At 53.5% G+C, this 25,344-nt stretch overlaps 9 protein-coding genes across 9 annotated transcripts; 4 read left to right on the top strand and 5 right to left on the bottom strand.

Moving 5' to 3' along the window:
- Nucleotides 1–1,707: 1,707 nt before the first annotated feature.
- On the bottom strand, nucleotides 1,708–3,356 carry J4E78_004871 (uncharacterized protein; the record flags this gene model as incomplete). The annotated part of the gene is made up of 2 exons (XM_049365498.1): nucleotides 1,708–3,204; nucleotides 3,306–3,356. 2 exons carry the CDS (start codon nucleotides 3,354–3,356, stop codon nucleotides 1,708–1,710), a joined length of 1,548 nt encoding a protein of 515 aa, XP_049223299.1.
- A 620-nt stretch (nucleotides 3,357–3,976) lies between these two features.
- On the top strand, nucleotides 3,977–5,140 carry J4E78_004870 (uncharacterized protein; the record flags this gene model as incomplete). The annotated part of the gene is made up of 1 exon (XM_049365497.1): nucleotides 3,977–5,140. One exon carries the CDS (start codon nucleotides 3,977–3,979, stop codon nucleotides 5,138–5,140), a length of 1,164 nt encoding a protein of 387 aa, XP_049223298.1.
- An 850-nt stretch (nucleotides 5,141–5,990) lies between these two features.
- J4E78_004869 (uncharacterized protein) lies at nucleotides 5,991–7,829 on the top strand (the record flags this gene model as incomplete). Its single annotated transcript, XM_049365496.1, has 2 exons — nucleotides 5,991–6,968; nucleotides 7,017–7,829. The coding sequence occupies 2 exons, from the start codon at nucleotides 5,991–5,993 to the stop codon at nucleotides 7,827–7,829; spliced, it is 1,791 nt and encodes a 596-aa protein (XP_049223297.1).
- Nucleotides 7,830–8,711: 882 nt separating this feature from the next.
- Nucleotides 8,712–10,385, bottom strand: J4E78_004868 (uncharacterized protein; the record flags this gene model as incomplete). Its single annotated transcript, XM_049365495.1, has 1 exon — nucleotides 8,712–10,385. The coding sequence occupies one exon, from the start codon at nucleotides 10,383–10,385 to the stop codon at nucleotides 8,712–8,714; it is 1,674 nt and encodes a 557-aa protein (XP_049223296.1).
- A 309-nt stretch (nucleotides 10,386–10,694) lies between these two features.
- J4E78_004867 (uncharacterized protein) lies at nucleotides 10,695–11,488 on the top strand (the record flags this gene model as incomplete). The annotated part of the gene is made up of 2 exons (XM_049365494.1): nucleotides 10,695–11,190; nucleotides 11,244–11,488. 2 exons carry the CDS (start codon nucleotides 10,695–10,697, stop codon nucleotides 11,486–11,488), a joined length of 741 nt encoding a protein of 246 aa, XP_049223295.1.
- An 855-nt stretch (nucleotides 11,489–12,343) lies between these two features.
- J4E78_004866 (uncharacterized protein) lies at nucleotides 12,344–12,954 on the top strand (the record flags this gene model as incomplete). The annotated part of the gene is made up of 2 exons (XM_049365493.1): nucleotides 12,344–12,744; nucleotides 12,798–12,954. 2 exons carry the CDS (start codon nucleotides 12,344–12,346, stop codon nucleotides 12,952–12,954), a joined length of 558 nt encoding a protein of 185 aa, XP_049223294.1.
- A 762-nt stretch (nucleotides 12,955–13,716) lies between these two features.
- On the bottom strand, nucleotides 13,717–15,618 carry J4E78_004865 (uncharacterized protein; the record flags this gene model as incomplete). Its single annotated transcript, XM_049365492.1, has 2 exons — nucleotides 13,717–15,348; nucleotides 15,397–15,618. 2 exons carry the CDS (start codon nucleotides 15,616–15,618, stop codon nucleotides 13,717–13,719), a joined length of 1,854 nt encoding a protein of 617 aa, XP_049223293.1.
- Nucleotides 15,619–19,243: 3,625 nt separating this feature from the next.
- J4E78_004864 (uncharacterized protein) lies at nucleotides 19,244–20,329 on the bottom strand (the record flags this gene model as incomplete). The annotated part of the gene is made up of 3 exons (XM_049365491.1): nucleotides 19,244–20,044; nucleotides 20,097–20,194; nucleotides 20,251–20,329. 3 exons carry the CDS (start codon nucleotides 20,327–20,329, stop codon nucleotides 19,244–19,246), a joined length of 978 nt encoding a protein of 325 aa, XP_049223292.1.
- A 639-nt stretch (nucleotides 20,330–20,968) lies between these two features.
- Nucleotides 20,969–22,896, bottom strand: J4E78_004863 (uncharacterized protein; the record flags this gene model as incomplete). Its single annotated transcript, XM_049365490.1, has 4 exons — nucleotides 20,969–21,718; nucleotides 21,768–22,513; nucleotides 22,589–22,684; nucleotides 22,746–22,896. The coding sequence occupies 4 exons, from the start codon at nucleotides 22,894–22,896 to the stop codon at nucleotides 20,969–20,971; spliced, it is 1,743 nt and encodes a 580-aa protein (XP_049223291.1).
- Nucleotides 22,897–25,344: the final 2,448 nt, after the last annotated feature.

Below are 25,344 nucleotides of genomic sequence, written 5' to 3'. Positions count from 1 at the left end.
CTGGAAACTCTCCAGATTTTCCCCGCCGATCATTGGTCACTTTTCGCAAATCCTTATCATGCTTGCTTGTTGCCGCTTGTTATTCTTCCGCCGAGCATCATCGGACGGTTTGTCTCAAGTCTCGCATGATGCCCGTAGTAGGAAAAGTTGGACGCTGCGAAATCTTCATCTCCACCCCAATTACAATCTGCACGCCGTAATAGAGCCTTGCTATGGCGGTTTGTGCGCCCTGCCCGTGCCGTGCAACGCGTACTGCGGCTACTAAGACATCCATCCCCAAGCCAAACTCTCCAGATCGCGTTACACCAAATCAACGCGCCGTCTGTCGGAAATGGCAACGCGTCATTCTTCTTGTTGACAAGCTAGGTCAACTCGCCGACGCGTAAACGCTGCTCGCGCTGCATCTGGATCGGCCGTGGCTGTTGATCCTCTCTATCATGGCGCGTACTGTGGCTCGCGTTACTCGGGGCCAGGGACTGCATACTAAACCGAATGCAATGCTCCACTTATTGTATTCGGATGCTTCCGACCTGTCTACCCTGAGACGAGGGCTTCCAGTTGACCGGAACCCGCTACAGACGCTGATGCAAGAGGATCAAACAGACAGCATCAGAAACACGTTGAAGCCCAATCTCTGGGGCGCATAACATGAATGGCCCCAATTCACGTCGACTAATCGTGTCTGTCAAAAAGGTGAGGCTGTAGCGGTGAAAGACCCACTCTCCGCATCCGCGCATGGGCCATCATCACTAGAACCTCGCCGTCATAGTTATTCCTGTCGTAGGGAATGTCCACGATCGTTGACATCTTGGCACCATGCACCGAGTTTTGATCTGAAACAATGAGTCACTCGTCTTCTTTCTCCGCACCCGGCTTTGGCGTGGGGCCTGCATATCACCAAAAGCTTAGAGTACCGGCCGATGACGGCAAGGGCGTGGAAGACGGTGGAAAAGCTAGAAGTCGAGGCCATTGTGCCTTTACTCCATCGTAGTGGACCTGAAACACTTCGCGGGTCCGGTTACGCTTCCCGTCGGTCGTCCATTATCAAGCTAGACTGCCGGCCGATATCCAAGAACAGTCTATCGCACGTCTTGTTCCGATGTCGATCAATTTGCGGTGAAGAAGAAAGATTCTTGAATGTTCTGATCATTGCGGTGAAGAGACAGACCTACTTGCTGAAACGGACGTGGTGTGTTTTGGAAATATGGGTAGAGTCTTCCATAGAGAAGGTGACGCGATGCTACAGGCGGAAGGATAACCACATGCCTCTTCCTGTGCGATGAATGCCGAGCGGTCTTCCGTTATCTCGCGATGATGAGCACATCACGACCGCGCGAGCCGGATTGTGAGGTTGGCATGTTGATCCAATGGAGCGCGGAAACGGGCAAGCAGCGGTGAGTTTCGGAATCGCAGAAAAGCAGCGAGCAAACATGTGAAGGAGGCTGGGTTGAAGAATGACGTTGCACACTCGTAGTTGCGCAACGTACTGTGAATTTGTAACTCCACGCGCTCGGGAGTACTGGGTATCTCGGTTCAAAGCTATGGACATTCTGTGTTCAACATCCCCGTTTCAGTGTAGAGAGGGAAAGCACTAACCTTTGTGTCTCCTTTCAAACGCATGGCCTCCGCTCCCCTTGCTTTTGTCGCGTGTTCGTGGCTGTTGCCGTCTGACGTGATGAGTCATAGCGTTGTGTAGCAGCTCTGTTCTCATATTCCGCCGTTGTCGTCCCTGGCCCACAACTTGACAGTGCGATCTTTGCCTCCACTGACGATCCAAGACGCGTCACTCGTTACGTCGGTACTGAAAACAGGACCTGAGTGACCTTGAAGTGTCTTGCAGTGTGCCCAGTCATCTGCCGAGAAGATCTGAACGTTTTTGTCAAAGCCAGACGAGATGACAAACGTAGAGGCTTTCTTTGGTATGACTTCTCCTTCACTGTTCTCCTGTAACGGTACTCCGCTCGCTGGTCCATCTGTACCCTTAAACCATCGGAGGTCTGTGACACCTCCTGTGTTGGCTGCAATTGAGTTTGTCTCTCTCATGGCTCGAACGTCCCAGCACTTCATGAAACCGTCACCTGAACCAGACAGAAGGCGATGGCCGTCCGTTGACCAGTCAAGACCGTAGATGGGCTTAATATGGCTCTCCAACATGTAGATGACACGACCTGTACGCACATCCCACACGCGGCCGATACTGTCAAGGCCAGCGCTTGCGACCAATGACCCATCACCGCTGAAGCTCACGGTATAGACTTCTTTTGAATGACCCTCTTGCATGAGAAGTTCCTGACCGGTGTTGACGTCCCAGAGTCGCCATGTCGTGTCGTCCGAAGCGGAAGCCAGGTATTGTCCCGACGGATGAAATGCTACTCTGCAGACGCGGTCGGTATGGCCTTCGAGGGTGCGCAGGGGCTTGTCGTCATCTAGCGACCAGAGCTGAATCTTGCCCCCTGCTCCGCCAGATGCGAAGTTTACGCTCGAGGTTGAAACGTTGCTACCTTGTAATGTCGCGCCTGGCATCCAGTCTATGCCGGTAGCACGCTCCGTGTGTCCTCCACGATACGCCTTCTTCTGCTCCAAGCTGGGAATTTCCAACAAGGCAACCTTTCCACCCCAGGTACCGTATGCGACATACTTGCCGTTGGGCGAGACGCGCACAATGCTCACTGGACGATCTGCGGTTTGCGACCCATACAGCTCGAACCCCTTGAGGCGGTCCTTGATCTTATTCCGGAACTCGACGTGAGTTTTGAGGGGAATGGTAGCTTCGCGACGCTGGAACGCGACGCGCTCCTTTGCGCGGGGTAAAGAGTATTTGGCCATGTTTCGTCGCGCGTCCAGTAGCGACTGTGTGCCTTGGGTATAGAACTCTTCCTGCTCATCACCCGGGGCTTCCTCCGCATCTTGCATGTCGACATCTGCCGCATCCTCGCCTAGTGCTTCTGCTGCCTCTGCAAGCAAAGCTCGGAGTCGGTCGCGTCGCTCAGAGGGCCCCTCGCCGAATAGGGTGATGGGCTCACCTCGCGATCGCAGCTTGGCTTTGACATCGCGGTCGGCGGTCGGTACGATTAACTGCGCTGCTCGTCGTTTGCGGTCGAAGTCCTCCATAAGGGAATGGGCCGACGCGTTTCCTCCGCCGGGCATGGCATGGTTACGGTCGAGCGGGACACTGGAAAGGTCGATGCCCTCCATCGCATCAGCCTGGGGCTATGGTCAGCTTTTATGCGGACAGAAGTTGCGACTGAGCTACGAAGCCCGCGATGCTTCTGCGCCAGTCTATCGCTGCAACTCGGGGTACGTACCGGGCCACTCTCCTCCTCAACATAGGCTTGTCGCGCCGGGTGCATGCTCATGGTGACTACGGGTCCCGCGACGGGGAAGGATGTTGGTGCTCGGGGGGAGTATCTCGAAAAGAAGTTCGGAGCCAGACCACGGGTTTAGGCGATAGGGCTGAGCTAGCGCCGGTTATGTCATACTCCGCGTTTGAGACGAAGCTTGAAGCACCTGCAGTGTTTGGTCTAGACGAATATGCTCTGCAGGTAGAGACCAGATCTCAGTAGAACAATGCCTTTCTGTTATCCCTAGTTTGCTACTGGGGTATTTCTTGCTATATCTACCCAACAAGCATGCTCCAGATAATTGTAAGTACTCCACGAACTAGCCGATCGGCAATGACGACGGCCAATGTGATTTCTTAGCCCAGAAGTCCCTTTTCCTTCAACATAATTTGTCGCAGAGGTACGGCACCGCCAACAGGCGCTGATTCTGCTGCCAATTTCCACCTACTGACTCCCGTCTCCAGGCTCTGGCTGTGGCCATGTCATTTGCGATTACCAGCGCTGCGGGCCTTGCGCGACTTCCACCTGTGTCGCGACGCGCCTCCTCTAGTGGCCTCTTCCTGTTTGCTCTCGCCGCATCTCCATTGGCAGCGCCTGCCTCGTCTAGTCGAACAAGCGGCCTTCATTCGCAGCGCATGCCTTCCAATTTCGCACAATCAACCTGCCCGCTGAACAGAGATACCTCGCCGGCCACTGTCGGCTTACGCTCCTTTCATTCGACTTCACACAACTGGCGGAGTACGCCGCAATACACATACCATGTCGCGGCATCCTACTCAGCCAAGCAGGATCGCTTCAACGCGGAGCAGAATCTCTTTACACGACCGCTGCATGACCCCAGCAGTAGCAAGGTTGAGGACCTGCGCGAATGCAAGGAGTCCATAGACAAGCGGAAACGAGCGAAAAGTGGCCAGGATGCTTTCTTTTTCAGCCAGGTGGGAAACACAAACACCACAACATTTGGTGTTGCAGATGGAGTAGGAGGATGGGTCGAGTCTGGATTGGACCCCGCCGACTTCTCTCATGGATTGTGCGAGTACATGGCTTGCGCCGCGCGCTCATGGCCGCACGGATTCAACACGACAGCATTACACCCGAAAGACCTGCTCCAGGTCGCGTACGACGAGGTCACGGATGATGACACCATTGAGGGTGGTGGTAGCACCGCATGCCTGGCTGTTGCCGAACCGGATGGCAACGTCGAGGTAGCCAACCTGGGAGATTCAGGATTCATGCATCTAGGACTCAATGCCGTACGACATTTCACGCAGCCTCAGACGCACGCCTTCAATACCCCGTATCAGCTTTCCAAAACTCCCCAGCGCATGCTCGTGCAAATGGCCGTATTCGGAGGCCCATCCACACTCTCGGATATGCCAAAGGAGTCGAGTATAACGCACCACAAAGTACGCCATGGCGATGTTCTCCTCTTTGCAACCGATGGTGTGTGGGACAACCTGAGCCCACAGGATGCGCTCGGTATTGTCAGTCGTCACATGGTCGACCTGGGTGCTTGGGTCGAGAAAGATGGCACCATTGAGGTTGGACAGGATCTAGCAAAGCTGGTACAGGCCGACTCAGCTCGTAAAGCTGATAGCTCCTCCCTCCAAGCCAAGGTGGCTGTTGCGATCGCGAAGGAGGCAAAGGTGACGGGGCTTAACACTCGTCGGGATGGCCCCTTCGCCAAAGAAGTGCAACGATACTACCCTGGGGAGAATTGGCACGGTGGCAAACCGGACGACATTGCTGCCGTGGTAGCTGTCGTGCTTGAGGATGCACCGCAGCGCGCAAAGCTATGATTATATGCATTAGATCTCTGTTGTTTGGTTGCATGGGTAGGCGATGGCGTTATGGAGAGGACTCAGGCGCGGAATCGGAGGCGCATCTGCGCATGCCACTATGGGTTGGTAATCGTCTTAGCGTATGAAGTCCAGTGGTGGTTACGAATGTTTGAAGACTCAATAGCGACATCAAAAGATCGTTCATTTCATTAGGCCCTTACGATCCATCTCTTGTGTAGATACAGAGAGTAGATCTGAAGCTAGGTGTGTTTAGACCACGGTGTACATTTGTTGTTCTGTGTCAAAGTAAACCTCAAGTTTGTAAATTTCGTGCGGCATAGCCCTCAAGTTGAGGCAGTCTGTCTAATTTTCACATGGTGCATACATGCACTGTACACGAGCTGGGCTATGGCATCTATGGTATACTCCTACCTAGGTACTTGCTATGTTGATAATCTATCGACTACCTAGGTACTGATGCTACCATGTCCTCGTCTGATGATAGTAGGGTGATACGTCAGAGCACTGATTGCTGCAACGTCTAAATGTCAAGACAGACAGAATGCACAGGCAGGCCTAGTCTTGCATAGCGAAGCAGCTTTGACGTCAAACGTGTGGGGCATTTTGCAGCATGGTGCCTCGGCTGTTTGTTTATCGCAGTTACCTCAGCAACGCGGCCACGCGAGTCTCAGGATTCGCGCGCTACCTAAGTATCATGAACGCCAACTTCACCCCATCTTTACCACGAAATCGCCCGCCCACCTTCCGGATGAATGCGCAACTAACCCTTAGCTAACAATCGCTATCCACGTAACCCGACCAGCACATAGAAAGCAACGCGCTTGCCGAATCTCGACGCGACAACCGAATGGCTACACTTTCTCCCACGCCCTCATATGGGCGCATGCGTGCGCATTCCTCAATACGACCCAGGAGAGACTCTCCGCTATCCGTACTGGGGCAGTCGCAGGGCTTCTCAGCGGACGCGCCTATGATGCAGAACATCAACATTGGCGACAGCTCCGATGACGAGATACCACAACCCATGAAGCTCAGCGCTTTGACGACGGCACTTCTTGCGCAAGGCAGTGACGTCGATTCGCCTGAGAAGAGGAAACCCAAGCTGAAGATATCGCGCAATGCCTCTGGCTCCAACACGCCAGTGCAGGATACCGTCACACCTGCACCAAGTTTGCGAATAAAGCGAGTGCCACTGCGAGGTGCGCCCATGAGACGGTTTCGGAGGACGCCTCAGAGCGAGGAGGAACATCATCCCTCTCAGGACCAGGAGAACATGCCCATCTCCGCGGTCAAGTCGCAGCCTGAGAACGTCCCCGATTCCGTCCTGAAGGTCACAGGTTCCGTCATGAAGGTTGCAGAGGATCGCCATATGCAACCGCAGCCAGAGCACCAGTCACCGATACAACGATCTTCGCAGCAACAAGAAAAGCAGATGCCGCTCCAGGCGCTAAGTGCGAACACTCCACGACGACCGGCACCTCCGCCGCCGCCGAAGATGTCAGTGTTGGAGACGGCGACTACTGCTGCCGGCGCAGCCACAACAAAGACGAGAGAAAGAAAGAAGAGGAGTACACTATCAGTCAATGGAAAGCATTACTCGCAAATGGACAGGATAGGAAGAGGAGGCAGTTCGGCCGTATACCGCGTCATGGCAGAGAATTTCAAGCTTTTGGCGCTGAAGAGAGTCAAGCTTGAGGATGCAGACGAGGCCACTGTACGCGGCTTCAAGGGCGAGATCGACCTCCTACAGAAGCTGAAGAACGTTGACCGCGTTGTGCGACTATACGATTGGGAGGTCGATGAGCAACGTCAAGTGCTGAGTGTGGTACGTGTATCTTGAAACAAGGCAAAGTTCTATGCTAACATGCACCAGCTCATGGAACTCGGAGAATCTGACCTCGCCCGTATAATACGAATGAAGCTCGATCCCGCCGACGGAGACGGCAAACTAGACCTAAGCTTCACACGGTACTACTGGAAAGAAATGCTCGAATGCGTCGGCGCTGTCCACGACCACGACATTGTCCACTCTGACCTAAAACCCGCAAACTTCCTGCTCACCTCTGGCCGCTTAAAGCTCATCGACTTCGGCATTGCCAACGCCATCGAAGTCGACCACACCGTAAACGTGCACCGCGACTCCCACATCGGTACCCCAAACTACATGTCTCCAGAGTCGCTGGAGGACTCAGCCGGCGGTGCCCGAGGCCTGCTCTCCAACGGCAACGGCTCCAAGGACATGGCGCTCGGCAAACCCTCCGACGTCTGGAGTCTAGGCTGCATCCTCTACCAGATGGTCTACGGCCGCCCTCCCTTCGCACACATCACCAACCAAATGGCACGCGTCCTCGCCATTGTCAATCGCGACTACAAGATCGAAATCCCCGACCTCGGTGTCGGCGACGTTCGCGTCCCTCCCGGCCTCAAAGCTACGCTCCGTCGCTGCTTGCAACGCGACGCCTCGCGCCGACCAAACGTAGCCCAACTTCTCGACGAACGAGACCCTTTCCTCTACCCTGACGGCGGAGAAGACCTGAGAATACCACAGGAACTGCTCGGCCAAATCATCCAACGGGTCGCAGATCGGTTTAGAGATCCGAATAAGAGCCCGCCTACCGACGATGAGATTCGTCAGTATCCAGCGAGTTTCTACGAGAAGATTAGACAGTTGCTGGAAAGCGATTGATCTTTGTCTTTCTTCTCTTTGTTTGTACTCTTGTCTATTCTTGGTGCTCCCGTTTGCGGACACTGGCATGTACATACACGCCTTCTTTTCTTTGTCTCTTTTCCCATCATCATCATCATGACGACTTGGCGCTGGGGTTTCTTTGCTTATCTCCATCTTGGGTTGTTTGTTCTTGCTGCTGTCAGCTACTACATTCTTGGTACCCACTTCTGTTCGCGCGGTATCGCCGCTTTTTTGAGCGTTGAAGCGTCGTCTTCCTTGTCAGGGTGTTTTATTTGTTTGGAAAAGGCACATTGTCTCTTTTCCTTGGATGAACTCATGAATGGCGGTCTCACTCTAGTCGCATACGGTTTCCTTGGTTCGTTGTATATACCCGTGTTGGAGAGTTGGGGAAATCGATTCTTTTAATCGTTCATTGGATGACTTCATGCGGCTTGTGATATCGTGTGATGATTCATGTGTAGTGCAAGAGCCAGACAACAAACTTTGCGCGGACCAGGATGGTTTGCATGTTCGCGCCTGGTGACTTTACCTCACGAGGATCTCAGGATCGTACTTCGATGACACAACTTCAATTATTCTAGGCAGAGTGCTTGCCTAAAACAGCGTGCTGTTGTACATCATGAAGGACCATGTACAGAATTCCCCATGGAAGCGATTAAAGACAACCCATTCCTTGAACGGGTCCTAGTATGAGCAATAATTGAAATTGGGAATATCCGCTATGGAGCCATAAATCCTGCATCCCAGCCTAAAGATAACGCCATGTAAATGCTCCGTGTCCAGCGAGAACGCCAAAGCGATGCTACATATAATAAACACCGCTACCCAATATTCATGACCAACCCTTCATAGGAAGCGCATAATCTAGGAGAAGTATGATCACTCATCAGCCTCCTCGTTCAGCTGCTTACGCTTGATTGCAAGATCGGCCTTCTGCTTGTCGATTTGAGTTTGTGCGCGCTTCTTGAAGAGGAAGTTGGTGTGTCTGTCGCGTGCTTCTGTGCTTTGAACAATAGCTCTCTCCAACTCTGCGATTTCACCGCGGAGTTGCTCTTGACGCTGTTCCTCTGCTGCGGCGGCTTCGTCCACCTCATCGACGTCCTCATCGGAATCTTCGTCGTCGTCGTCGTCATCATCGTCGTCTGCAGATGTCGCGGCCGCGGGTGTTGATGCTGCTGTCTCGGTTTCGACAACAACGTTTCCGTTCTGGCTAAGAGCGTGCATGGCGACGTCGTGAGCGGTGGTTGGCGTGTCGGCTTGTTCGACTTGCACGTTGTCGTTGTTTGCGAGCAGGGCCTTCAGTTGGTCGTTGTCGCCTTGGAACTCGACCTCGTCGTCCATGAGTCCTTCGGCAAGCATCTGCTCCAGTTGGTCGGCATCCATTTCCTCTACTTGAGTAGCGTCTGCCATCTCCTCGTCGTCGACCTCTTCTTCTGAACTTGACTCCTCTGAGCTTTCGGCTTCACTATCTACCATTTCATATTTGGTTGACTCAGCGAGCTCGTCAGCTTCCAGTAGTCGGTGTAACGATGCTTCGGCGCGCTCAACGTCGATGTATGACTTACGCGGGCGAAAGCGTCGCTTACGGGCCCACTTCATAGGTGGCGTCAGACCGTGGGGAAATCGGTGCGTGTCTGGGGAGATGTAGGATGGAAGTGGATACTTCTTCGCTTCCTCTTCATTCTTAACTTCGTCCAGGACGAGCAGCATCTGGCAGACGTCTGCGGTCTTGACCCAGTCCTTCTTGTTCCAACTCTTCAGTGACTCTATAACTGCGGGTAGCTCGACCATAGTCGCAGCGTAGTGGCGGCCTTGTACGGTGAGCATAGCCCGACGGCCCTCGCGGTCGAAGAATCGGAAGTGTACGCCGGGCCCTCCCTGTGACACACTCTTGCCGATAGTCTTCTCTTCGATAGATTTGCGCAGTAGATCGCAGTCTGGGCCTGGCTTCATACGCAGCACAAACTGAGATTCGATAGCCGGGTCAGGTTCCGCCTCTTCTGCCTCGCTGTCGTATCCGACACCATATGGTCTGACTGGCGGCTTTCCTGCGCCTTTGACCTTCAGAATGGCTGGTCTCGCTGAGGTCATGCTTCCCTTCGGTTTAATGGAGAGCTTGATAGACTGGGTGCGGTTGTGTGACTTGATAGGCTGGGGCGGAGGTTGTTGGACCGCGGCGTAATCGTCGTCGTCGTCGCCGCTGTCGTTAGCCATGGCGAGGCTCTTCGCGGTGGGTTTCGGCTTGCGCTTGGCGGCAGGTGAGTCGACATCGTCGCCGTCTTCGCGTGCCCTCTTCTTGGGTCCAGGCTTTCCCGGGGGAATGACGTTGCCGCTTTCATCGAGTTTGGGCTTCTTGGTGTACTTGCGCTTGACTTTGGCACCCTCGCCGTTCTGGCCATCGGCAGGCTCACCAGCCGCGGGTGCTGAGGGCTTGAACTTGATCTTGAGGCCTCCTGGTTTCGCGGAAACGGGTGTAGGCGCGTCGGACGGGGGAGGTGCGGCGGGCGGCGCATCGCCAGAAGGCGCACCCAGGTTCTTGAGTTTGAGTTTCATCTTGGGCGGCGGTACGGGGAGTTTCGTTGTTCAGGACGGAGATATGGGACTGCGCGCCTGGGTGCGCGACATTTGCGAGGGCGCGCGGTTGTGGGAAAGCTGAGGTAGGTGAGTCGGAAGCGTTGGCATTCCATGGGCGGCAGCCTTGGCGTTCACCGCGGTGAAGGGCCAAAGCTTTCCAGTCGCGTACCTTCACTTTCCTTACACTCGCTGCGCCGGACAGTCCCACCATGCGCCTGCTGTTCCCGCCCTAACAGCACCACACCACAGCGGACCTCTGCATCTTCCATCGCCCACGCCATCGCCAGCATGTCCCAGAACGACCTCTTCCTCAACCTGCTGCGGCCCGCCGTCCTCCACATTCTACGCGCCACGGGCTTCCAACACGGCAAACCCTCGGCCGTCGACACCATCGTAGACCTTACGGCACGCTACTTATCACTACTAGCAGAGCGCACAGCCTACAATGCCTTCTCCAACCACAACGACCTCACCCCAGACATTAGCGATGTGCGCATGGCAATGCAGGACTGCGCCCTTCTCGTGCCCACTATGACAGCCGGGGAAGAACTGTGGAAGGAAATCCTGCGCAAACCCCTCGATGAGTACAACGAGGAGACAGGCGCCCGCGAGAACGAGGCATCCCGCCGCGACGCCGAGGACACGGCAGACGTGACTGAATTCATTGAGTGGGTCAAAGGCGACCAGAACAAGGAGATTCGGCGCATAGCCGGCATCTACAAGCCAGTTGCGACGAATCCGACAGAGCAGCTTGATCAGGAGGAAATGGAGGACTACCTGAATAGTATGTCGAAATACTTCTCTACACAGCTGCAGACTTGCTAATCACTTCCCTAGCTCTCATGAAGAAACACAGCAAGACCGGCGTCGAATCACGTTTCCAAGGAACCGTCCTGGGAGTCCCGGCCGAACCAAAGACCATCAAGATCGAAGGAGGAGGCGCCGAATCGATAGAAGAGTGGTGTCGCAGAACCCGTGAAAGAGCCGCCAAAGCAGCCGAATCGAAACGAGAGAGCCGCGAAACTACAAACACCGTCGAAACAAGGGAGCCCTCGGCAGACGTGGAAATGGAAACGGAGTGACATCTGGCTGTTCATCTTACAAGCATAGCGAAGGCGTTTGGTCACGAATCATCTTTAAGGCGTTCAGGGATATCTAGGCTATGGGCTGGTCGGCTTTGTGGCTCACAGGGTTACTCCATGGGTTTGTTGGGAGTTCGAGCTCGCGTGCTCATCATTCCACGGCCTGTAGTGGTTACAGTGCGTATACCTCTACCATACATTAGGCGATACGAGGTTGTGGCGATCGTATGATATTTATTCCTATAATCAGCAGCATAACACTAGCTGAGTAAGGTCGTCCGAGGCGTATTTCATTAGCAAGCACGCTCTCCGTTCAAGAGAAGTACTGAACCCGTCAGCTACTATATCAGCAAGTAACAAACAATACTACATATACTATGCATGTATGTATAACCCAGAAGTCTACGTGAACGTACCGTTCTTCACCTCAGTACGTTGATTTTATTGTAGGCGGCAGCGCAGACGAGAACCTGCGTGTCTCTACCTGGGTTCTCGTTGCACGGTCGCATGCAAGTTTTGGGACCGATCTCGCACCTAGTCCTCCCGCCATCGTCCCGCGCCGATACCAATGACTACGAGACAAGACTAAAACGCGGCTCAGACGTTTGTTTTCCACGTCCTCACATGACAACGGCGCGCATTGGTGGGGCGGGAATGAATGACGGGCCCACCCCGCAGACGTCATAGCAATGGCAGATAGCCAAAACAATATCCTCGACAGCTCCAGCCTGATTTCCCATATACAACCCCAATCTACATAATTTGCAACCTCACATACTCTCTACGTCCAAATCCTCATCTGTCAATTGACATTCTACCTACCCACAACCACAACCACATCTACCAACACCAACAATGTCCGGTCTCGATCCCCAGGGCCCCTCGCAGCCCTCTCTAGACCAAGCCTACACCACACCCGGCAACCCAGCGCAAAAAGACCCCAAAGAGCAAGTCCAGACAGAGTTCAACGCCACCGACAACGCCGCCACCGTCGACCAACGTATCCCCACCAAGCAAGCTACCGACGCCGAGGGACTACGAAATGCAAAGTTCGAGGAAGGCATGGGAGTCCACGGCGCACCAGCGGGCGAAGAGAGCAAAGGCCTGACCCATGAAGACGTAGGAAGGCACAAGGAGTTGGATGGGCAACAAATGGCTGCGCCGGGCGAGGGACGTGTAGCCGATGCGGTGGCTCAGGGTGGGAAGGGTCTGGGTGGTGGTGGAGAGCAGCCTGATCTGGCGAGCGATCTGGACAGGTGAGTATTGGATGCTAGGTGAGTGGGTTGGATGTGTGCTAACAATCGAATAGGAAGAAGGCTGAACAAGCTGAGGCGAGAGAGGCTATTAAGCAGTCAAAGGGCGAGGCAACACAGACTGGTGGTGCATTGGGACAGACTGGTGGACCTGCCAACCCTGTTGACAACTCGACACAGGGTGGTGGTAACTACCCCAACTCTAGCTACTAGGTCTTTTTGGTCTAGAGGCGGAGCGGAGGACTATGTGTTGGTGTGTATAGGCTTCTTGACAAAGTTGGCTAGTATACTTGTAGGCGTAGGACATGGCAGGGGCAATGCACATGAAATGCCATCAAATCAATGTTCATCATCAGTCATACGGTCCTTGCGTTTTGGAAGCGAAAAAAAAAGTACACGAAGGCTTGTTGTTTGTGACTTACAATATAGACGAGTTGCTGACGGGCATCTTGGTACTAGACATGGGTGAATCTATTGTCAGGAATATATCCGGAGAAGACATACGCCATAGGACCATATATCTACTTACTGTTTGAGATTGAAGACAAGGACTTGAAGATGGGTTAGAAAGGAAACAATAGAATCAAGCATCACACCAACGCAGACATGTTTATTTTGATTATTGTATTTTTCTTTCTTTGAAGCCCGGTAGCAACAGCCACACGAGCATTAACGTTATGCGACAGTAACATCGGTACGTTATCTGAGCGCCCCAAGGGACAGCGTCACTCTCTATAAAGCCCAGCAAATCGATACATCTCATATACGTCGACGAGCGTGAAAAGACGAAACCAGGAAAGCGCCATGATGCAGACCTACCACAGCTGCTCCATAGGAAGTCAAACTGGTGGTCAATACATCGAACGCCGAAGATAAAAAAAAGCAAACAGCGCAAACCCAACGTTATATACATCAGCGACTCAAAGAGTCAAGTGAAAGGGGGTGAGGGAGGAAGGAGGAAAAGGATACATGGGCTCAAGGACCCATGTACGCGTCGAACTGGAAGTTACTCATGTCGGTCGGGACAGGAAGGTTGGGGTCGAAGAAGGTGTTGTTGTCAAACACCATGGGCTCATTCGCATGCATGTTCATACCGTAGTCCATGTACTGGTTTGGGTCCATAGGGACCTGATCCATCATGGGTACTTGCATGGGCATGGCCATGGGAAGCGGCTGTTGCGACGAAGGGTAGGCGGCAGCAGGAACAGCAGTGTTGTCGACTTCGTACGCAGAAGTGTCGAAGGTGTTGTCGATCTGTTCAGACGCGTCGTTGTCGGAAGCGCTTTCGGGAGACTGAGGGGTGGGCTTGTTGTCGACCTCCACCTCTTTGATCCAGTTTTGCTTGAGATACTCCATGGGCGGGTGGTCTCCGCCACCGATGCCACCACGCTTCTCGTCGTTCTTGCCCTTCCTACCCCTCTTGCGGGGATGGAAGTGCGCACGGCGAAGGTGAGCGGCGGCGTTGTAGTACGCACCGTACACCTTCTTGTTACGGCAGTGCTTACAGTTGGCGAGGAACTTCTTGTCGGCTGAAGAGTCGACGCAGATGTAGCCCTTCCTGCGAGAGGCATGGGCGCGAGCAATATGACGGTCAAGCTCATGTGTGCCACGGAACCCATCGGGTCGCTCGTTGCAAAAGTTACACTTGATCTTTGGGTGTTGAGGACGCACGTACGGTGTCTTTGACAGAACACCGACAGTCTTAGAGGATCCATCCTCAGACCTTATCCTTGTCATCTGAGCATTTGATGACGCAGACTCGGTCGCATCATTGTTGTCGATTGCCTTCGGGGCAATCTTGCGAGACGCAGCTTGCGCGTTGATCTCGCGTTCGCGTTGCGATTGACGAGAGTTGGTCGATGAAGGTGCAGAGACCTCGCTCGAGTAACCCTCGCTCGATGAAGCTGAAGTCGACCTCCGCATATCCTCCGCCAGGCACGACTGATCGTTGTCGGAAGACGCAAGTGCATGCGCACTTGCAGGAACAGATGAAGAAAGGAAAGCTTCACTGGAGGAGCCAGTGAAGTTGAGAAAATGAGAACCATCAGCGGACTCGCTGATGGGCTTGGATGCGACGTTAAAGGAATAAGGAAACGACCCATCCTCTGGGAGGATGGGCATACATGAAGAATTTGACTGATTGCGCGACATGGAAATGTTATCAAAAAACAGAGGGTTGTAACTACCCTGACGACTCATGTTACTAGATTGAGTAACAGGCGTCATCAGAGCGGTTGACGGTGTGCTGGGCGAAGAGACGTCCGAAGACGAACTCCACTGCAAGCTGGGTGTCAGTTGCAACTGTTGTGAATGCTGGGGAGTGGGGAGGGAAGATGAGTTGTCTGGCTGGATGCAGCTGCTGACGTAGTCGCCAACACTGTACTCAGCGATGCTGTTGTAAGCAGTCTCTGGCATCGACTGGAGAGTCGGCTGTCTTCGCATGGAAGTGTCAGAGTAGAGCGTGTAGTCGGTGTTGGACTCTTGCGACATTGAAGGCCAGTCAGAGTAGGTGGTGTTTGAGCGGTGTAGGTTGTCGGTCATGGCCGAGTCTGAGCGGTTCATGACGGGAGCAGAACGAGTCCGGTCCATTGACTCGAAGCCAGTTGTCTAGTGGGTGTTAGATCAGGGACGAGAAGACCAAAAATGTGTCCATACTGGGAGCTGGGTCATATTTGACGTGTTGAAGGCCATTGACCGTGGGACCTGGTGGGCCAGGGAGGGTTGCGACGGTTGGCAGGCAGCCTGGAACCACGCGCGGTTTAGCTCCTCCTCTGAGAGGTGTGCGTTGCTCATGCAGAAGTCGTGCTTGGCTTGTTCGAGGAAGGCGACGTAGGTATTACTACTACTACTGCTACTACTCGCAAGAGTCGAGGCCATGACGTCTGAGGGGTGGTGGGATGGGATGGTAAGAATAGTGGTAGCGGTGTAAGAAGCAAGCTGGGCGAAACGATGATCAGCAACAACGGCCAAAGAAGGGCTTGTCTGTGCAGGAAAATCTTACGGTGGTGGTAGATGGTTGTGGTGAAGAAGGAAGCAAATGGGGTAATGTCAGAATTGCGAGGCGATGAATAAGTGAGAATGCGGGTTGCGAAGGGGAAGATGTGCTTTTAGCACCACCTGGGTGCATGGGGGACGAGCGATGCGCTGGCTCGTGTCAGAGAGCGTCTGACGAATGCGGCCCGCGCTGAGCGGTGGACGAAGGGCCAAGGTGAGCTCAGAAGGGCTATCCTCGCCGGCGATCGATGCCATCCGTCTGCTGTTTCATTGGGCAAAAAGGGACGGAAGCAATTTTCATTCGCTGCCTCACTTTTGGCACACGGAAGCCAACACCGTGGCCCTGGCCACTCGATCCTGGGGACTCCCCAGTGCTACCCTATCGTGAACCCACACTCGGTGAGGGACCACCAGGTTTCATGCGTCCATTCGCATTTGGCAAACTGTGCTGTCAGTGGCAGAGGCGTCACCCACACGTTTTTCCTCTGGCGCCGCGCCAATGTCCGTCTTATTCCCAAAGCGTCTACCGCACGGCTGAATCGCCAGCCATCAGTCGTCATCGCCCATGGGTACGCGAAATGCGGAAACGGCGGATCGCCATCAATTTTCTTCCTCGCGTTAGACATGTCAGCAGAAGAAGAGTCCAGGCTCAATGATCGTCTCCCATACTGGCAACCGCCAGCCCATGTGTCGTGAACTACCCGTTCAGGATGGCACCTCATCACGATCACACCTTGGCAGAACATCACCCCAGGTACCCAGGTACCCCGGCCTGAATCGTGACACGCGGCTCATCTCCCTAAGGTTTGATTGATCCAATCTACACTATTGCTATCTTGGTCATGAACTTTCCATCTGCTGTCCGCGGCCTGCAGGGGACTTGAGAAAGGCTGCGCCAGGAAGGCCTGGTGATAGCAGTCCTCGCAGCCTGCTCCGCTTACGTTTTTCTGGTGGGTGCATAGAAACCACAGATGACGCGGACGAGAACGAGGACTTCAACCCGGGAGGACCTTGTGTGACACGGGGACCCATTGGCCCTACCTCCCTCACGCTTGATACGCTTGCCTTGCGGGCGACAAAGTCCTCCATCTCTTCATCCATGGCGTCGCTCATCTTTAGACTTTGTCGTAGCCAATACTGGTCAAAAGTGGCTTCAGTAACCTTTGCGACCACACCAAACTCCTCGAAAAAGATTACTATACTGTCCAGCCCTGCGGAATCCGATGTTCGCCTTCCCGGCGAGTCTACTTTGGGGTCAAACGTAAATGGGTCAAGCGTTGCGACAGAATCTCTGCGAAGCTTAGCTGGATGCTCTGCCAGCATGATGGCCCCGGGTAGATAAACTCTCCGCCGTTCAGCCGCGTCAACATCTCCACGTTGGTGTTTGCGCTTTAGCGTGTGATGGGCTTCTACGTTTGGCCGTGCGGAGGAGGGCGAATGGGTTGTATGAGCAATAGGTCTGACAGTCCGGACTGACTTCCGACCCCACGAGCGAGATGAGCGTGGGCTACCTGAGGTTTCACTTGTCCCAAGCCGCTCTGGTGGTGTTGCGTAACATTCTCGTGGTGTTTCTAGCATCGAGCTGGGCGAGGTAGGCAATCTCTTCGACTCAAAGTCCGCCAAAGCAGTGTTCAGAGTGTTTAGCGTTCCAAGCTGCTTGTGTTTCACAGTCTCCTGCCCTCGTGATTTCTCGGGAAAGAAGCCGAAAGCACGCGTCGTACGATGAGGTGTCGCCTCGTTATCCTGGCATAATGGTGGTTTCGGCAATGCCTTGCGTGGTCCCAATCGCCCGTCCCTGGAGACCTTCTTGGTGTCCAAACAGTTCGCAACCCCCTCATCCGACTTCGGCCGCCTTCTCCTTATTGTGTTCGAGTAGCTCAACCTTACACTGATCGCTCGCCGTGGCTCCAGGGGTGGTGTAGCCTGTGCTTCAAAGCCGCCGGGAGGTGCTGTCTGGGACTTCTTCCTCAATCGTGGCCGATCTATCATGCTCTCATCGTTGGCCCAGCTTTCTCTCCATAGTCTCTCCTCATCTCTGAGCGTCGGTGACGTTACTCTGATTGTTGGTCTGACTGGCGACTCTAATTGCGTCGGCGAAGGAGGTGATCTCGGTGGGGTCCGTTGTTGTAGAGCGGCTTCGTTGCCTTCATCTGCCGCTTCGTCTTCCGACGAATAAGAGGAGGGTGAGAACATCAAATCCCAGAGTCCATCGTACATTCCTATGCTGATGTCGCTCGTAGGGCGGCCTGCGAAGTTTGCAGACGGCAGCATCTCGACAGGCATGTCATAGTAATCCTCTGCAGAGTGTGCCATGTTGCAACAATGATGATTAGAAGTGCAGAGGTGAACCAACAGATGTACATACATACACCTCGATGACGATAGCGTTGCTTAAAGGCTCCCTTTGTCTACACATGGCTGCACTGATCCTGCTGTTGCACAGACAGAGGCGGGAATGCATTCCGATATTTTGGAGGACAAAGAAAGGCAACCGTTTGGGGCGAAGCGCGTACATACACCTAGACAGGAAGTTCTCTATCCGCCAACATCAAGTTCGTAGCCCCGAACCCGATCAAAGCTGCTTACATTGGGGGTAGATTCCCGGGCTATAATCCTCTTTCAGCCCGAAATCGCCCCTTGCATATGCGCAGTCGCCGAGCCTCATCAGCACAACCACCAACGCGTTCCTCAATAACCGGAACATTTTCCACATGTACGCCGTCTATTTTCGGATGCCCTGCATATGCATACGCTCATGACATCGTTCTTGGACCGTGTGATGTTTTGTGAGATATCGTTTGTGTGCTGTGTTTTCTGTAGTGTCTACTCTCGAGAGAATACTCACGATACTGGGGGGTTGCAAATAACCATTTTAATTTAGAAGCCTACTTGTACGTTAGACTCTGGAGAAGAGAGTGTGAGAGCTATGGAGCAGCTGAAATCTGGGCGTGCACGTGTGCAGAGCAGAAGATGGGTATCATGTGACCAAGGCGCAGTGAATATCGGGTGTGGTTGAATTAGGCTCTGGATATTTTTCTCTGCAGAGTACAATGCGTTCGTCTAGGTAGATTTGTACACTCTGGCGTGTGATTTTGATTCGTTGGAGTAAAATACCGTACATACGTGATAGAACATAACCCTGCCATACTCTTATGTCAATTTCTCTTGTCGGAGTCCAACTTGTTTATGAAAATGTGCAGTATCCGAAGACTCATTCGTATCACGGGAGTCTTGCCCAGCGATACTGCGCCCGCGCACAGCACATGTAAACATGATTAATGGATTGCCTGTTCATCGACAACACTTAGCAAATCGTATGAGGATCAATCGGCCTTATATACTCGGATAGTAGGCCACTATTTCGCCCAAAGGTACGAATAAAGATGGCCGAAAAGATGTATTCATACAAATCATTACATTTACTTATGTATTAACGCCAGCCTTTGACACTACATATGCTTTGCCATAGACACTTGCTTTTATCGTCACGAAAGGAGACATTCCCAGCTCACAACATGGGAGTCTCTTCCCTCTCGCCAATGACGTTGAGGAAAGCAGTGTGCACATGGCCAGTCAAGTCACTGGCTTGCAGCGACCTGCCCTTCTCCTTGAACGCCAGCTTCGAGCACTCCCTAGTGATGCATGATCCACCATACGCCGCAAGAGCAAGCGTCTCGCTCCTTGACATCTCAGTGCCAATGTCCCAGATCTTGTCGTGGTATGCTTTCCTGTACGCCAACAGGGTCGCCAGACTGCCGGTAAGAGTGTCACCTTGGCCACCAGAGCGCTTCAGACCACCCTCACCCTCAGACACGAGTGTGTGTGAACCGTTGGAGATGTAGTCCTTGGCGCCCTTCTGAATGATGGTGACACCGCCGAATGCCTTTGACAGCTTGGCGCACAGCTCTGAGGGATCGCCTTCGTCGACATTTACGCCCTTGGCCTTGGCTAGCCTTGCGAACTCGACAACGTTGGGTGTGAGAATGCATTCAGTGCAGCCGTCCACGAGTTCCGGCCTTGTCTGAGCGAGGTAGAGGCCGTCGGCGTCCAGCACAAATGGGATGCCCTGTTTTCTTGCCTCCTGGATGACCTGTGCGCAGGTTTCTTGCATAAGTTCATCGCGACCAAGACCGGGACCAATGACGATGACATGGAGACGTGATAGCATGGCTACTACTTCCGAGGTGATGCTGTCTGCGCTTTCGGACTTGGCGAGGTTCTTCGATTGACGCATGTATGGGTGTACCATGAGGTTGGGAGAGTATGTCTTGATTACCGCACCGGCGCCGGGTTCGCAAATTACATGGGACTGAAGCCTGGTGAGCACATTGTCTGACACGTGTTGATCTGAATGTTCCTACCATGTCGCAACCTAGCTTTGCGGATGCCATAGCAGAAAAGTAAGGCGCACCAGTGTAGTCTTCACTACCACCAATGACAGCTACACGACCCAATTGACCTGTTCAAATGCATTAGAATCCATGTTGAGGGCTAATATCATGGATCATTCCTTACCCTTGTGAAAGCTCTCGAGCATGGGCGGTACCATGTTGTAGACCTTCTTGAGCAGGTCTTTTCTAGTTGCGCTGGCCATCTTGAAATGTTGTTCGGGGTGTTGAATGATGTATTGGGTGTTTGTACGACGAGAAGTATCGAGTTTCGATTGTTGTTAATGGCTGCGAGGAGCTTTGCGCGGCTGTGGTTTTGTTATGGAGCTCAACGCGCGAAGAGTACGTCATAATGATAGCGGGGCATCCATTGCTCCACGCGATGCGCGCGCCACACATTACCATGATACATGCGCGGAGAGAATAAAGATATGAAACGTAGTCAATGTGATCACTGTCGGAAACAGCAGCGGCATATCTGGGAGGGAAATTCCAAGTGTTATCGATTGCTAAGACAGTCTCTTACTCCGCTAAAGCTCACTAATCTCTGAGAACCTATGAAAGAAGACGCATGTCGCAAAGAATAAGCCCGCGTCTTCTCATCGGACCCCAATAACCCTGCTTGTTCAGCACTATATGTATATACACCGATGACCCCTGTCGTCCAAATACGAAAGCTGGTGCGCCAGCTGTAGAGATAGCCGAACGCGTTTTGTTAGGGCATGCTCATACCAACCATCGCAAGCCGTTGCGCTTCAGTATTGCAGTCAGGTTACTGCAGAAAGACGACCGCAACCGAGCCGAAGACGCCAGTTCCTTGCTCATTGCTCATGAGCGCGCTGCGTTTAGGTGGACGCATCATCCGTTGCCGCAGCAGCAGTCTCAGGCTCAGCAGTCGCCTTCTCGACGCCTTCTGCGCTCTTTTCAGCCTCTTCTTGCGCTGCAGGCGCATCCTTGATGACCTCTTTGTCGGCTTCCGACATTTGCACATCGCCATCCTCGTCAGCGGTCTTGGTAACGGCGGCATCGGTATTAGCATCGTCCTTCTTATCTTCCTCTGTGGTCTTCTCAGCAGACGGCGCCTCGTCTTTGGCAGACTCAGACTTCTCCCGATCTTCGCTCTTGACGCCGTTGGCAGCAGCAGCCTCAGGCTCAGACGCCAGAGCAGGGGTCCACTTGGAGAGAAGATCACTGGAGCGCTGCTTGAAGTGGTACTCGTCCTCCATCGGGATAGTTTCAAGCTTCTGAATTGCCCTCAGTACCTTGTGCACCTTGGTCTTCCTTATGACATCGGCCTCCAGATCCTCGTGAGCCTCAAGCTGCTTCAGGTACTCGTCCATGCTCGTCATGTCCTCGTCTTTTGGTTTCTGGTCGCGCGAGAGGAAGCCCTTTTGCAAGCGATGACGGAGGTAGAGAACTTGCTTCTCGCGCTTCACTAGTCGCTCCTCTTCAGTCATAGGAGCCTCCTCTGGTGTTTCGGGCGCAGCTTCCTCACTCGCTTTCTTCTTAGACTTGGGCTCCTTCTTGGGTTTCGCGGCCGATGCGGCCTTTGGTGTCTTGCCAGTCGTCAACTTGATCTTGGGAGTCTTTACAGCCTGTAAGCAAATTAGAGTGCGTAAATCGACGGGTATATGCGGCGCATACCTTCTCGTTCTCGCCATCGCTCTGATCATCCTTCTTGCGCTTCTTAGTGGCCTTCGCCTTCTTTGCAGGGGCAGCATCGTCGCCAGCTTCTCCCATCTCAACGTCTTCTGAGTCGTCAGGGGCTGTGCTTTTACGCTTGGCTGACTTCTCAGCCTTCTCCTTCTTCTTTTGCTCCTTCTGCTCCACGTCTTCTTGCATCGCAGATTCGTGGGCAGCCAGCATCTCCTTGAAGTGTGCCAGATCGTGACCCTCAGCCGCGATTTGATACGCTTCCCAGAGCTGCTTGTTCTTCTTGCCTTGGTTGCTGGACTCCACGTCCTTCTTCACCTCCTCGATGTCGAATGATAACAGCTCAGTGTTGACCTGCCATGCGAATTCGTTGGTACCCAGGAACATGACCGGGTACCTCCGATCCTTAGCGTTTTTGCCGCCCTCGAGAAAGTCTTCGCGATATGTACCGTCAATGCGCTTAGCACTGACAGGACGTTTGCTAAGCAGCGACTCTGGGAGCATTTGTTCATCGCAAACAATGACTGGCCATGGCTGGTAACCCCGCATGGCGACCATGAACATGTCACCAGGCGAGACATTCAGACGCAGCTCCGGGGGCGGCTTCTTTCCCTTCTTAGCCGGTGTCTTCTTCTTGTGCTCGGGGACACCTGCGCCTGATTTGCGCTTGCCGTTGGCAGTCTTCTTCGGTGCTGGAGTGCCATTCGTTGCTGGCGCGTCGGAGGCAGGGGCGGCATCTGAGATAATAGGTTAGTACGCGATTGTAATACGCTGGTAGCCCGAGGCTCGAAATCAAGCATGGCTGGACTTACCTGCGTCGTCGCTGGCCGTGGTTGGCTCTGCCTGCGCGTCAGCAGTGACGTCTTCCTTCGCGGCATCGTCTTTTTGAGCAGCGTCGTCTTCGGGAACTAGTTCGCGATCGCGTTAGCTACTGCGCCCTGTAGATTTTACGAGCAGGCTATTGGTTACCTTCGGCGACACCTGAGGTGGCTATGACACCGTCCTCAGCCGGCTTGGCCTCAGCGACAGCAGGCTCTGCAACAGCGTCTGAAGAACGCGTCGGCAACTCAGCAGTGTTGGTGGTGTCCGCAGACACGGGTGGGTTGGCCTCGTCCGCCATTGTGCGAGTCGAGCTCACGCTTGTACGATGTCGTGTCGACGCGTAAGGGAGGCGCAGATTCGCGAATTACCTCGTCGATGTGTCGGGCGCGATGGCAGTGTCGCGTGATTGATGGTCGACCGGGTAAATCGATGGTGCGCGGTGGGTGAGGTGGTTGGGTCGTATTGTGGTGGTGTGGGGAGGGCAAGAAAGAAGAGATCGGAGACGCAACTCTTGAACTTTCCAGCGACGCCAGGCGCAGCACGTGACGTTCTTCGGCCTGCACGCACCACACGAGCTATCGCGTTCGAAAAAGCGCGAGGTAATTGGGAATCGTTCGTTTAGGCACCGGTGAAGTTTTGGTAATGTTGCAGCACGTGTGGCGTGTTTGCTGCGTCGTGGGAGGTTTCGCGCGATGCGATGACTTGGGTCCGTGCAGGAGTACAGCCCTGAGAGCAGCCGCGCCTCCGGCCAAGCAAACCCACTGTTCTGATACTTGTGCACGAAGTTTGCTGATGATGCGAAAGTGAAGGTTTTTCCACGTCGGCGCAGCTCTTTCGATTATGCCTTTCTCGCTGTGTTGAGCTACGGTGAGCGGTCGATCGGCTGTGACTGAGAAGCCGCCACTGACGAGCTAGACGAATCCCTCGAGGTAAGAGCGCAGGCCGATGGCAGCGACACTTGTTGAGACCACCTTTCCCAGCTCTTTCTCGTTCTGTGAGGTCAGTGTGCTCGTCGCTAGAAGATGACGCTCGTGTTGCGACGATGGTGAGATATGAGCGGCTAAGTTGCGTGGCACCAAGTGAGAACGCTGAGCTGCGGGGTTTTGGACGTGCTCAGGGAAGGCTTGTTAGGGTATTTTGCATTTCGGTTACTACTAGAACATCGTCAGCTTAAGTATTGTTGAATTTAGATAAACAAAGAAACACTCACCGTAGTCTGGCCTGCACTTTGCCAAAATTCCGGATCTTACTATCGAGACAAAGCCAACGACCCTGCCAGCTCCATTGTCCCCTATGCCTTCGCAACCTATCTCCTGCGCGACAGCTCTAACTGCGCAGTCAAAATTGGGTGTAGATGAATGCATTACCTTGATTGGATGAGATGGCCAGGATTTGAGGTCGCATTCAAGCTGGCGTTATGGAAGTTTGGTGCATCTGCCTTGATGAAGTACATCGCGACGTCTCTAAGGCCCTTCAGAAATACCTTGTAGTATGATAGATGAAATCAGTAAACCCCACCTCTAAGGACTGAATATCATGCTGTGTCAGTCCCATGATGAGTGAAGCCTTGTTGTTCCTCGGATCTACTTTTAGGGCATCATGAGCTCGTTAACCTGGCTGCGTACTTCAGTACAGGCCGGTTCATACGTCACTGTATCCCTGTACAGATCGCACAAGTTCCATCTCTTTACCGAATTCTCAGACATGTCTTTCTCTAGTGAGTGAAGGCGTAATGAAAATGAAGATGCCCTGTACAGAGTTGGAAAGGTAACAGCAGTGGGACTCTGCGTACGATATGCATGGAAAGTATGCATCGGAGAGGATCTGTAACCAACTCAAATACGGGATAAGAGCGCAATCATGCCCGTGCCAGTGGCCACAATCATGAGCCTCGACAGTGGTATTCGAAACCACACTGCGAGACCTAGAAATGGCCATGCTCCCGTACTGTCTGGATCACCTCGTAGAACCCGGGGATGAATAAGGTATGCATATCTGTTACGCATGACAAATTTCCTAGAACAAGATACAGGGTCAGTAGTATCTTCAGTCAGGATTGAAAATGGTCCCTCCTAGGTGGAAGGCTTCCCCAGATTGTCATGGTCCGAGACGGGGGTGGCCCGTATCCGCGCGATTATCGATAAGCCTGCATCTGCCGTCTCTTGTGTAATGCCCACGGCGGTAACACGGTTGTATATCGCTTCCAGGTGTAGACCCATATTTGACCATTGTCTGGTGATCCGATCTCGTACAAATGCTGTGAAGCAAGATGGCTTGCTTTCTATCGCCTCGAGCAATTCAGTCGCCGGCAGCGTTCCTTTTTTGGACATGTGCGAAGCAATGCCGAGAGACCCAATACGAAAACGACCCCTGTTGTGGTATGCGATGATGACGACGATGATGGTTGTCGCGACCTCCGAACATAAAGCGCCCCGACATGAGGCCTCGTCAAAGCGGCTTTCGCAGAGCCAAGCACGGGGGCCAGCACCAGACCAGCGTCGAGGCCCCAGACATGCGGTATCCATATCCATCAATGCCTTCGTCCGATGTGGTTACTAGTGCGATGTATGCGATTGTCGTTCGTCCGACCGGTTTACGTGGGCGATCGAGGGGCAGTGGTGCGCGGGTAGTGCCATCGTGTGGTCGTCGTGCGGTACATAAATATTAAGATACAGAGCGGATATGCGAAATCTGCACATGAATGATGCAAGACATGGACTTGCTCGCGATGTGAGGGCGTTGATGG

The sequence above is a fragment of the Alternaria triticimaculans genome (assembly GCF_023758025.1).
Source record: "Alternaria triticimaculans strain BMP 0046 chromosome Unknown scaffold_5, whole genome shotgun sequence".
In the NCBI taxonomy this organism is placed as follows: Eukaryota; Fungi; Ascomycota; class Dothideomycetes; order Pleosporales; family Pleosporaceae; genus Alternaria; species Alternaria triticimaculans.
Note: the sequence above shows the minus strand (reverse complement) of the source record. Positions and strands in the feature narration are given on the sequence as shown.